This window comes from Cynoglossus semilaevis, chromosome 10 (assembly GCF_000523025.1).
Source record: "Cynoglossus semilaevis isolate Cse_v1.0 chromosome 10, Cse_v1.0, whole genome shotgun sequence".
Classification (NCBI taxonomy): domain Eukaryota; kingdom Metazoa; phylum Chordata; class Actinopteri; order Pleuronectiformes; family Cynoglossidae; genus Cynoglossus; species Cynoglossus semilaevis.
Genome location: NC_024316.1, coordinates 12,900,675 through 12,913,391, shown reverse-complemented (window position 1 = coordinate 12,913,391; position 12,717 = coordinate 12,900,675). Strand labels below are relative to the sequence as shown.

Here is a 12,717-nt window from a genome sequence, read left to right as displayed (position 1 = left end):
TCCATAAAAATAAAAAGTCATCAAAATCTTTCAATATCTGACCAAAAATGAGGGTTTTGCCAAGAAATTCCCAAAAAAAAAAATTCTAAAATGAGTTTTAAAAAAAAAATTTTTTTCAAACAAATAATTTTAAGTAAAAGAAGAGAAAAAACCTTATTTTGAATAATATTTTTTTCTAATTTTCAAAGACTATATTTCAATAAGAAATGTGCAGGAATAATACAATTTTAAATTCTTTTTTTTAAAAGATTTACATCAAACTTTTTGAACATTTGACCAAAAATTAGTTTTGCCGAAAAATTGCCAAAAACATTTAAGAAGGTGTTTTTTCTAAAAAATGTCCAAAAAATGTTTTCTTTTAAAAAAATTATATTTAGACACTATATTTTGATCAGAAATATGCAGAAAAGATACAATTTTACAACTGTTTTTTCTTCCCTCAAAAATTAGGGTTTTGCTAAAACATTACAAAAAAACATGCAGAAAAGATAGAATTTTGAAAACATCTGACCAAACATTATGGTTTTGCCAAAACATTCCCAAAAATGTTTTTTCTAAAAATGTTTTTTTAAAATTTTTTCTAAAGATTTTTTCCAAAAAATTAAATTTAAATAAATTAAAAAAAATGTATTCTAAAACTTTAAAACACTACATTTTGATGAGAACTATGCAGAAAAGGTAAAATTTTACTTTCAAAAATTCTAAACATCTTACCAAAAATTTGGGTTTTGCAGAAATATTCCAAAAAAATAGAAAAAGTGCTTTCTAAAGTTTTTTTCAAAACACTATATAACTATAACTATATAAAAAACTTTATATAAAAAAAAGATAGAAGATAAAAAGGATAAAATATTCAATTTCTTTTTTGAATTTTCAACATCTGAACAACATGGCAGGAAAATTTAAGATTTAACTGAAAAATTGAAAAACAAAATTTCTAAAACTTTTTAAAAGTTTTTGGCAAAATCTTAATTTTGCATGTCATGTTGGTCGGATGTTTAAAAATTTTCATGAAAAGTTTTGAAAAAAAAATTCAAAATTGTATCTGTTCTGCATGTTTCTCACCAAATTAGAGCCTTTTGAGAATTCTTTAGAAATTGTTTTTTGTTAAAATGATTCAGTCACTGGACTATAATACAGATGATTTATTCTAAATTCGATTTTTAATTTCAATATACATACATGTAAAAGTCCACTTAAAGGATAGTGTTTTATTCAACATGAGCCAAATTAAGTAGTGTGACGACGTCTTTCTTTGTGCCATTGTTATATTAAAGAAAACAAAAAACACATGCTGTTAGGAGAAAAGTCATCGTCTCATCTGAGTTTAAAAAACAATATTGAAATGTCCTTCATCCATCACCACATCTGTGGCAGGTCACCATCTAAGACCATTAACAGCAGTCCACATGAAGCCTTCTTTTACTTCTCTCTTCTTCTTCTACTTTTTTGTCACTTTGCATAATGTCACATTAGCTGTGACCAAAAGTGTTGTCAAGACGCAAAACATTCAGTTTCATGATTTCTTACAAATACAATTCAGTTGTGTTGGTCATGGCACAGAAACACAAAAACCATACAGGTCAGAACAGTCGTAACATCGCCATCTACCTTCTCTTTGTGATGTGCCTCCAGATCTCAGAACATTTGCATATCATTCTCAGTAACTAAATAAGGCTATTTTTTAAAGTACACAGAAATAAAGATACAATCTTTGACAAATGAACAGTGTTGCAGAAGGTCAACACGGCTGACCTGTGAAAAACTAAGGTAAACTGTGTATAAGAAACAGACCAATCAGCTCAGAGGGAAGCAAAGGAAACAACCGAAGTGGTTGGCTGGTTAAGGAAGTAACGCAGTTTGTATAGAAGTATACAGATTTTGAATATCAGTGAAAAACCTCCTGATCATCAGAGGCTCTTTAATGTTGGGTTCAACATTATTTTAGGAAACATGATTTCAGCTGTCAGAAGATTGACAGTTAACTTGTCCAATTAGAACAGGGGTCAAATAATACATACACAATACTACAGTGTAAACAACCTTAATGGCCAACTAAAGCAGTATTATATAAGGAAAAATGACATTTTAAAAAATTACCTTTAAACGTTAATTATTATTGACATCTAGTCATGACTTAGAGACCCCTGCATTACAGTCACTGATCATTGATCATTATCACGCTATCAGTGACATTTACCTCCAATGCGAACCTTATGTCTCGAAAGCCCGCCTCCTACTGGACAAACCAGTAACAGCAAAAGGAAATCAAATGTGTGCCCATTTCTATTTGCTTTCCATCTTACATTTCACTGTCCAGTAAATTGTAAATAACTGAAAATGAATAGAATTGACATATTATATTGACTAAGCTCAAGATTTAGTGATTAAAACTGTAGGATTGAGGAAAAAATAAACAAAAGAAATATCTAAATTAAATAGGAAGTATTGCCCATTTCTATAAACTGTGTTATGACAATACGTCAGAAAGTTAAAAAAACAATTCAATAAATATTTGCTTTGAAAATATAAGTAATATAATAAGTTCTTTCTTTTTATATTCTCCATTACCATCAGAAAATTCTGCTTCTATGTCTCTTCTTTTCAATTTTTACTAAAGAACAGCATCGCGCAATATCACTTGTCCATTCCTGTAACAAGTTTTTACTTAAGTTTGGTTAACAATTAGTTTGCTCTGATTTCATTTCTTTGTATATTAAGGTTTAAATCAAATAAATGATAACTGATGACAAATATAAACCTGAAATGCCAACATCTGTCCTCATGACATAGCCTCGTACTTCCTGAACCAGCGGAGCACTTGCGGTCTTTCTAAGGTGTCCGTTCTTATCAATAGTCCATAGACATAACACTGTTAACACAGAAAAAAGGCACTTTGTGAGTGAAAACATAAGACATTCAAGGAGGTTTGGTTTGGCTAGCTCCACACAAAGGAAACCCATTCCTCTGAGACACATTTGATTGAATTCAAAATACACCATTGTCTTTGTTTGAACCCTACATGAAAGTATCGACTTGGCTTTGTATAAATTAAACAGCCCACAAACGTGTGACATTAAGGATTGTTAGGACGTCGTGCTGCATCTCAGTTCTAGTCTACAACAATGACACATTCTGCGGAAAAAAAAAAATCTTCCTTGAGAATAATGTTGGCAAGCACTAGTGAATGAAGGCACTGTTCTGTCCTGCTTTAGACACCACCCCTCCCCACCTTACACCCCTCTCACCTGTAGTCAGGATTCAGCAGATCTAAGTCTCAGTTCCACCAGAGCAGGAAAAGTCTTCTCCCTGTAGTGAGTGAGGGTTGAGCCTCTGTGCTTTCACAACAATGCCCGCTGTCCTAAAGTGGCTCTTAGGGGCCTCCATAAATAAATAAATTACCCAGCTAAGACAAGGCCTCTGTCCTCTCCTCTCTTTTCAGTCTTTGTAAGCTGCAGCCTCAGGGTTGAGATGAACCATCAGGGCACAGGGAGGAAGGTTATATCGGGGGGAGGGGGGGTTTAAGTGATGAATAAGTGGTTTAGGGTCTCTTCCAACCGCTCCGGATCAACGCATCAGCTCGCAGGAAGGGCTGGTTTCGGAGATCTGTGAGAAGTTAGGGAGAAGGGGGTGAGAGACAAGGGGGTAGGGGGACACACATGTTAGAGGTCAAACTTTATATTGGTTTTATTACTTTGAATACTTCTGAGCTAAACAGGTATTTATATAGATTGACTTATTGTACAGCAGGGTCAGAAATTAGCAAAAGGAAAAAAAAATGTTTTTGGAAATATTTAAATGTGCGCTTGGAATTCTAAAGGCGATGTAAAACAGGGCAGACCTAGTAAAAATTAAAAAAAATTGAACAAATATGATGAGAAATAATAGGAAAGAGAAAAACAAATAGTTGGTTAGTGATGTCACTACAACAATTTGGCAAATTTGGCTCTTTTTGTTGACATGAAAACTTATATAATTATATAAAAAATAGCTATTACAAAGTGTAGCAAATTAGCATCAGGTTTTCAAGAAACTGTGGCAAGCCCGAGATAGTTAATTATCAAATCAAAAAGAGAGAAAACATTCTCAAAAAACAATTCAATTTAAAAAGATGCTAGCTGAAAACTACCAAAAGTTGGCAAAATCTAAAAGGTAAGCAATAGTAATGTACTAGGTAGCTTCAAGCTGACCAAGCTTTAGAAACAGATAACCTTAGCATTAAGAAGCTAGAAGTTAGTTCAAATATAGCTTGAACTTAAATACAACTTTAGCAATTTTAGCTTAAATTAATCAACAACAACATAAAAATGTTAGATAATGAAAAACGTAACACGTTCAAGAAAAGTTCAACAAAATATATCATCATATTACCTACAAGGGTTTGTACAAAATTGTCCTTTGAATTTGAAAAACATCTAAAATGTCCAAAAATACTTTTTACTATATTTCTTTCTCTGCTGTACACACTTGTCAGTTTACTAGGTACAACGTATGATGTGGAGTATTTACTCTCAAACAAGAATGACGTCTGATCAAATTTTTTTTTTTTAAATGGCTTAATTACAATTTGGTGTACCTAATAAACTGGCTCTTGTAGTATATTCAAAAAAAGTTTTAAAAAAACCTACTTGTTACGAAACATTCACAACCATTTCTACCGTTAAAATCTAAAACCATCTGGGCTTTAAAATCCCAACATGAAGCAGACTGAACATTAAAAGACAGTTTTCCACAACCTTGACTTCCAGCTGGTGAAATTCAAGGTTTTGGAAAATCAGTTGTGGTTCGTGGCACTTCGTAGCACACACAACGCAGCAGCAGAAGAAAAATGAACATTTATGATTATAATTGTATCACAAAGATCAACAGGCTCCAAAGTTTGTGAAGTGTCGTTCAGTAGCTAAAGGAGGTTTTTGTGTGTGAACTGGTTTTGGGTTTTTATGTAATTTATCCGTTAGTTATGCCCCATACTTATAACGCTGTCCATATCTGACCCAATGCTTTAAATCTTTATTTAAGTGTATTCGAAAATGTGGCGATCCAGTGATCCAATAAAACACTTTTTGAGAAAAAAATTAAATTGGCGGTGAACATTTTAGTGCTCGGTGTCGACACTGTGTTTTGGTTTGAGCTGCAAAACCAAATCTAAAATAGTGAAATACTCACATGAAAGTACTTGTACTACTAATGTATCGGGATAACCCTGTTTATAACTGTGTTTCTCTTAGGAGCCTGTTGACCAGTTAACGGTGGAGCACATGTTAGACAACACGAAAACACAAACAACGTTGATGACAAGTGAGAGGTGACGTAACAGTGAACAACATGCAACATGGAACAGGAGAAGGTGAGGATGACGATGATGATGATGATAAAATTATATATTTAAACTGAAGAAATACTGACCTAGAAATTCCTTCTGTAGAATAATAAATATTCAACATCAGTCTGTGTTAAAACAGCTGTCTTTGTGAGTAGTGCTGAATTTAAACTGTTCTCCTTATTATTGTCTGTAAAAAGCTAATCTCAGTGCTGCAAAAGCATTTTTATGATTGCCACTGAAGCGCTAGCTGAAGCAGCAGCACACAGCAGCTGGACTTTGGCCGGGCACCTTCCTTACCCTCTGTTAGAAGAGTGAAATACTGTCATTAATCTTCTTCTCAGCTGAAAGGGTAGAATAAAGAGTGGTGGGTGAGGACAGAGGAGTCACACGTTAGCAGGAAATCACCAACACTAAACACGTTAGTCTCATGAAACAGCCTCTTTGATAAACCCAGTGAAATCTGCCAAACCTCTTTATGCTTGTATTCAGTTTCATGGAAGAAAAAATTAAAGTTGTTATAATGCAAAGATTCATGCATGACTTGATTTTTAAATCAGTCGAGTGACTATACTGTAAGTGCAAATGCATATTTTTTTTACTTAAATAAATAAATATGCTGACATCATAGAGCATATGTAAGAAATGGACATCGACATGTGGTTGTTAAAGTTTTTTGTAACTTATACTGTCAACAAACATTTTGCTGAAGAATATACGGTCGGTAACTAGTGTTGTGGGTCTTGTTGGGTTCACTTGAACTGTTTGGTACATCTTCCTAACGTTACCATTCTTAGTTGTTAAGACGTGTGAAGTGTTACAGTTTACTTCTGTGGCATCACGCTGCTACTGTAGTTAGCACCCATATGGCTTCATCCATTTCTTATATACAGTCTATGGTTGACACTCAGAGTTTTTTCATGTAGCTCTGCAGCAGGCTAAGAGGTTTGGCTGACTCCTATCATCAGACACCAGATAGGAGTTGTCTAGTATTAGAACACAAACAACCAATGGTGGCCCACGTTAGGTAAGGGTAACAAGGGTGGTGGTGGGGGGAGTCATGCTGCATGCACAGTGGTCAGGAGGTGTATGAGAGACACCTGGACAACCTTGGCATTAAGGGAGGGGAGGGCTAGCAGTTGGCGTCGTCGCAGAGGTTGGCTTCACAGAAGAACCGTGAGCCACGTTTAGCAGTGCGGGCTGTGAAGGGCACGCTCTTCAGGACTGGGGGAGAAGGGGGAGGAAGAAAAAACATGTCACACCTGAGTTACTGTCATTAAGGGAGGAAAAGAGGGCACTGGGCTGTCTTCATAGACCATTAAGGAGACCACAGCGAGGACAGTGGCATGGTGCTGTTTGTCTTAACATAAATCTAAAGATTTTTTAGAAAAACTCGGTGTTTTTTATATACAGTATATATCATTAGAACACAATTGAGAAAAGCATCAGTAGCACAATAAGCTGTTATTGCTCTGACAGTATTATCATTATTAACCAAACCGGCATGACCACGTGGGCTCACACCAATTCATTTGATAAGTTTCAATTCATTTGAACTGGGCAAAATGTGTGGGCTGCATATGGGACATAAAGGAGGGACCCATGTGGGTTTGTTGAATGAGTTACAATACCCACGTGGTTCCCAGTGTTTATACTGCATCAACATGGGTCTCATGTAAAAATGCCGCCTGTTAAAATATTGTTAAATCATCAATTAATCAGTCTTTAAAGAACATACACAGTATGTACTGATCATTATTGTCTCCTGAGACTGTAGATACAGGTCCCTCACCATAGAAACCCATCAACACTGCTCTGTCAAAAAGGTGACGTCATATTCATCGGAGTAACATTGTGATATTATTTATAGTATGCGTGGTGTTCAGCAAATATTGAAAACTTAGTCAGTTGTTCTTAAGCTATGGCATTACCCTGGTGGTACGTTGGCTCCCTCTAGTGGCACGCTGAGCAGTCTCATTTTTGGCCGAACAGATCTAAGAGCTTAAAATGCTGAACTGTTTTTTTCAGTCTCTCTGACTGATGAATAGATTCATATTATTGTTAAGGTGTAATGTATATATAGTAGTATATTTATACAGCATATAGTGAAGAGGAGGTGTAGGTTTGTGCTGCTGTGTCCTAATGTCCTATTTTAATAAAAGGAGAGAAAAGTTTATACAGTGAAAATAGTCTGAAAAAACTGATGTGATACATTTTAAAACATATTTTTAGGTAATAGTCCATTGACATAAAAAATATTATCTGTGTTTGCAAAGGTCAAATTATTGACCTTGTTTAAGGAGGAAAAAAAAAGAGCTCCAGCAAATTTTGATGGCCTGAGAACTGAGATGTTGTGACAAAAGCTGACAGATAATTACATTTGTTTTTGTCACGTGTGTAAGGAATCTGTTGAATTGTTTTTTCTTATGAATATGTCAAATTAAAAATGTTCAGAAACTGAAGGAGAGAAATATTTGGGCATGGGACAACTGTTTGGCAGAGCAGTGTAAATGTATTGTTTTTATATATTTTTTTAAATCTTCATGATAGATTTATTGGTATTTACTTAAATTATAACTGTATTAAAACTTTTCACAGTACTTTGAAAAACACTACATACAACCACTGACTTAGTTTCATACATAAAAATTATTTAAATATATTTTTCTAAATTTTAATTAAATAATTTATAAACTGAGGCTCAGAAGCTCTTATTGTTGTTCATCTGTGAACCCAAGGAGACAGTAAGTCATGGAACAACTGCTGACTATGTGCTGTTCTCCAGATGTGTCTGCAGCACGTAGCACAAGGTGCACTTCAGAACAGCCGAGCAGTGGAGGACAACAGTCGCTCTGGACCTGGGGCGACCCGGGCTGTATCTGTGTCTGCTGCTGTCTGGCCCACCTGTGATGATGTCCTCTATCGTGCCGTCCTTGCCCTCGTACACGGGCCGGTGGTCTTTGGCTTGTCGCTTGCGTAGCTCCGCAATCAGCTCCTGCTGCTGCTGCCTCTTCTTCTGAACCTGGACCTAAAGAGAAGAGCAGAAGAGGTGAATTTAGCACAGAGTAAACATCTTTCCTGTGGCCTTTCTAACCTCCAGCAGGACCTCACCTTAGGGTCGTGCTGTTTGGCCTCCTGAGCCAACAACTTTTCCCTCATTGCCTCCTCCTGCTTTTTCCTCTGCTCGTTTTCTGTCACTGCATCCTGTTAAAAGGAGATAAGATATGACAGCTCCAATATATCCAAGACAGCACATCAGCGTGGCTCTTTGACTGCAAAGACGCAGGTCAGAAGTTTAAGAAACACGCTGTGATTTTCACAGGCAATTATTGCAAATGTATATCTCTCTGCTTCAAACACATTAACATGTGGAATGTTTTTAAATACTTTGACGTGATGCCCTTTGTTGCCGAGAGTCAGCCAGAGAGACAGATATCATTTGCAACAAGCTGCAACCAATTAGTTTAGCATAGAGCCTGGAAATGACTGTGGTACCTCTCAAGTTAAGACAGTTATTTCCCTACGTCTCCTCCACATGCAAAACATGTGCTAATGACAGCCTCAAATGAAGTGCAGAGGCAGAGTTTAGGTCGTCTTATCAATCACTATGGAAATAAAATGGACTCAAACCTTCATTTAATAGACATTTAGAAACACTTAGATGTTCACAGATTTTATTTTTTTGCTGCACATTTCCTTGAACAGATCTCATAAATCCCGGCTGAGAACAATCTCAGGAAATGTGCAGTGTGGTGGGGTAGGGTGAGGCTGTCCAGGGTTAAAAAGGGAGGGAGAGGGAAGAGCCAGTCTAAACACCACAGCTGCAGCTCTGGACTCAGAACCAGCTGGCCTTTCCTGTTATTTAGCCTCGCACTCTGCGCCACGTCCTGTGGCACAGAGGCAGCCAAAGGTCTGCCCTGCTTCTCTCTGCAAGACGAACCCAGAACCTTCCACGCTGAGCTGCAGCTAAAAGGCTGCAGGTCGGCGTGTCAGGAGAAGAAGATTAAGAAGACACACGATGCTACCTCTGCTAGTGTCCTCACCTTGTAGGCTTTGATAAAGCGCACAAACACAGGGAAAAACACCGAGGGTGGAGTCGTCTTGGCGCTCTCTCCAAAGTAGTTCACCACATTGTTGAATGCTTCCTAGAATTGGGAAGAAGGACAGTGGTGGAGTGGGAGTGAAGTTTGTAAACACCGTTCATTCAGGGCTTAAGATTTTCTTTGTGTGTGTTTGTGTGTGTTCCAGGTGAAGCTGTTCCTGTGAGGATTACAATAATACTTACTGTATATTTGTTATAGTCACTGTTTGGGGCAAAGGGCTAGGTCTTACATTTTGATATGTAAGGTGTTAAAAAAATATAATTTCTAGTTTAGTCTAGTGTAATTTTGTGTGTGTGTGTGTTCCTGATATACAGTAGAAGCTACACTTTTTTACATAATAAAAGTTAAGTGCTAGGTAATATATTATTTGTATTTAAAATACTAAAAAATACAAAAAAACAGTGTATGTGTATGTGTGTCAATGTGTGTGCGTGAGTATCAGACAGCAGTGGCTCATATGTGTTTGCTTTGTGTCTATTTTCAGATTTTCCAGTGGATACCTTGAGGTTTGGGTGGAAGTGAACAGTGTCAGTTACCTCTGCTGCCTTCGCATCCTTCTGCAGCTTGTCCAGCTGTCCATCACTGCCCTGGATGAAGCCTTTGAGGACTGAATGGTCATGGAGGCTGCACTCTCTTCGGATCAGGTCCATGCCCTTCCCCAGCTCTTTGACGTCCAGCAGCACATTTTCCAGAGACACTTCACACAAACAGAGACACATTAGGCCAATTCCTAAGGATGTATTTAAGCATTTCTGTCCAAGAACAATCTGGGTTTCTAAACATGTGGCTAAGAATGGGAGTGCCTGTCAAAATTTTAATCTTTTATTTGCAATAATAAAAATTAGAGGTCTTATAAAAAAAACCCAAATATTTACCAACAGGCTTGGCCTGCTCAAAAGTCACTCCATAAATATAAACTGAAGACTCTTCTGTGTAATCAAGTCTGTGATGAAGCGTGATCTGTAAAGGCTTGATGACTTGAAGAAAACCATTTTTTAACTCACCTGCTGCAGCTTTTTCCACAAAGTGCAGTTCATTATAGAAGTTGGCCAGTTCAGGGTATTTCTCCTTCACTATGAGAGCTATGTAGTTGAGCAGGGTCATCTTCCTGTCTGTAGATTTAGTGTCCAGCAGCTGAGAAACAAAAAGAACAACATCAACATCATCTACTGTCACAGAATTAAAGAGTAGTTTAATTTAATCTGGGATCATATTGGTCAGCTCTTACTCACCAGATCAAGACTTTGTAATTTAAAACCGTAAACACAACCTCGTTTGCTGCTGTTCATGTAGTTCCCCAGAGCTAAGATGATCTGCAGAACAATAAAGAAAAAAAATGAACCAAAATGTAAGCCAAGAGTCACTTTTATGGAACACTATCGATAACCAAAATGTAAGCCCTTAACCAAATGTAAAATGTAAGAGTCACTTTTATGGAACACTATCGATCAACTCTTCTTACTTCGAGTATCCTCTTCAGCTTTGGTGAAGATTTGACTGATCCAGAAGCGGCGATTACTGCGTTGAGCTGCGGCGTGAGCATGTTGACGTTGTCGGCGAAGTTGCCAACAAAGGTGATAATGTTCATTCTCTGAGTTAGTCTCTCAATCTTGCTGAAAAACAGCATAAAACGATCCTCCTCTGCCAACTGATCCAGGGGGCGCCGCTCGCGCTCGTACTGACGCAGCACCTTGACCTCTGCGTCCGTGGGCAGGAAACGCATCAGGCACTCCACAAAGTCCACAGGTAAGGCCTTGAGATCAAACCTAAACAAAACACCCACTGTATCAATATCTTGTTCCGTGTTGTACCTTTCCAAGAATTGTTTTAATCTTGCAGTAAGTGCTTACTTCTCTATTGCTTTGCAGATCTCATCTGTGGTCTTGTTGGCCTTTCGCAATGTGATGGCTAAGTTCTTAGATCGATTATGGTCCAGAAGCGTCACCTTGTTCACCACCTTCTGGGACACTTTGCTTTTTGTGGAGGCGAGATCCACAACTGGACCCTGAGCTCTGGTCTTGAACAGCTCCTCAAACCTCTCTAGTTCAAGCTCCTGCAGATACAGGACAGTGAAGATTAGACTTTTGTACCCTCTTAACAACATCAATCAAATCTGATGAGAACAATCAAACACTTCTGTGAAAAATAAGAGGCCTTTTGTCATATTCACATTCATCTTCTGTTCAAGTTCAAGTTCTGTTCTACTTTAGCTCTGCATAAAACTGATTTACCTCCAACACGCGTTCATCATCAATCTCATTGAAGACTGTCCCGTTGATCTGATTGGGCTTCAGCGCCGTCCAGTTAAACACAGGCAGGCGGAACTTTGTCTTTATTGGCTTTTTGATTCTGATGGCTGTTGATTTTTATAAATGGGATTATTTTAGATGTGCTGTGACAGAAATAAAAGGAAATATGCGTAAGCCTAAAAGTGTGACCCTCACCTGAGAGACCCACACTCAGGATAACTGATGGAGAAGCGTCTGGCAGAGGTGGGGCAGGAGGAGGAGGTGGTGGGGCTGGAGGACTTGGGCCTGTCATCAGAGTAAAAACATTTTATTTAGATTTTAATTTTGTATTAATTTCTATCCTCACAACTTTGCACAGCTTGTTTTCATGTTTATCCAGATGTTGAATATTATTTTTCATGTTAAATATTTTTCAGAACAGCAGCTGTGTGATTTTATCTGCCTGAACACACGCACACAGGAAACAAGCTTTGTTTCCTTTTCCTGTCTGTGGTAGAAGCACAAGGCTGTGATCTGTCACTCACTGACAACACAGAGTTACTTTCACATATATGTGTCAGAGCGTCTCAGTCAGAGTGACTCATGATCAGTCACCTGTGGTCGAAGGCAGGGGAGGTGGTGGAGGAGGAGGTGGTGGTGGTGGAGGTGGAGGAGGAGCCTCACTGGCTGGTGGTAAACTGGTGTCTATTCCTCCCAGTCCTGCAAACTCTGCTGCTGGACCCAGAGACAGCTGTCCAATGTTACCTAGAGGGATCCCAAGGCCAGAACCAGCACCATGTCCTACACCAGCTCCGCCCACACCCAGTGGCTCGATCGAAATGTCTCCGTCAGGCTTCTTGTGCAGACGGATGGTGCCCTGCTGCTCCAGCTCCAGCAGCCGTCTCTCAATGTTGACATGCCTCTGGGATGCTGCGTCCTTCTCCTTGATCATCCTCCTCAGCGTGTTGACTTGGGTGCTGGTGGACTCGTATGTCTCCTGAGCGGTCACCAGGGGGGGGTACAGAGCACAGCACAATGATGAAATACAGCCAAAGAAACACCCCGT

General features: G+C 38.2%; 1 protein-coding gene across 6 annotated transcripts in view; it reads right to left on the bottom strand.

The window, feature by feature from the left end:
* Window positions 1-1,130: 1,130 nt before the first annotated feature.
* The window catches only part of fmnl3 (formin-like 3), a 38,266-nt gene continuing 26,679 nt past the window's right edge, over window positions 1,131-12,717 (bottom strand). For 2 of the 6 annotated variants that reach the window (XM_008318871.3, XM_008318873.3), the window contains 13 exons: window positions 12,267-12,648; window positions 11,868-11,957; window positions 11,655-11,779; window positions 11,274-11,476; window positions 10,886-11,189; window positions 10,656-10,736; window positions 10,428-10,557; window positions 9,960-10,120; window positions 9,364-9,465; window positions 8,432-8,524; window positions 8,225-8,348; window positions 6,430-6,544; window positions 1,131-3,606 (listed from right to left, as the gene is read on the bottom strand). In XM_008318871.3, the coding sequence (XP_008317093.1) occupies window positions 6,453-6,544; window positions 8,225-8,348; window positions 8,432-8,524; window positions 9,364-9,465; window positions 9,960-10,120; window positions 10,428-10,557; window positions 10,656-10,736; window positions 10,886-11,189; window positions 11,274-11,476; window positions 11,655-11,779; window positions 11,868-11,957; window positions 12,267-12,648 (1,887 nt within the window). In that variant the 3' untranslated portion in view covers window positions 1,131-3,606; window positions 6,430-6,452. Of the gene's footprint in view, window positions 3,607-5,620; window positions 5,665-6,420; window positions 6,545-8,224; window positions 8,349-8,431; window positions 8,525-9,363; window positions 9,466-9,959; window positions 10,121-10,427; window positions 10,558-10,655; window positions 10,737-10,885; window positions 11,190-11,273; window positions 11,477-11,654; window positions 11,780-11,867; window positions 11,958-12,266; window positions 12,649-12,717 lie in introns of all 6 variants that reach the window. The other 4 variants (XR_003050862.1, XM_025059350.1, XM_025059351.1 and 1 more) reach the window with 4 other exon arrangements.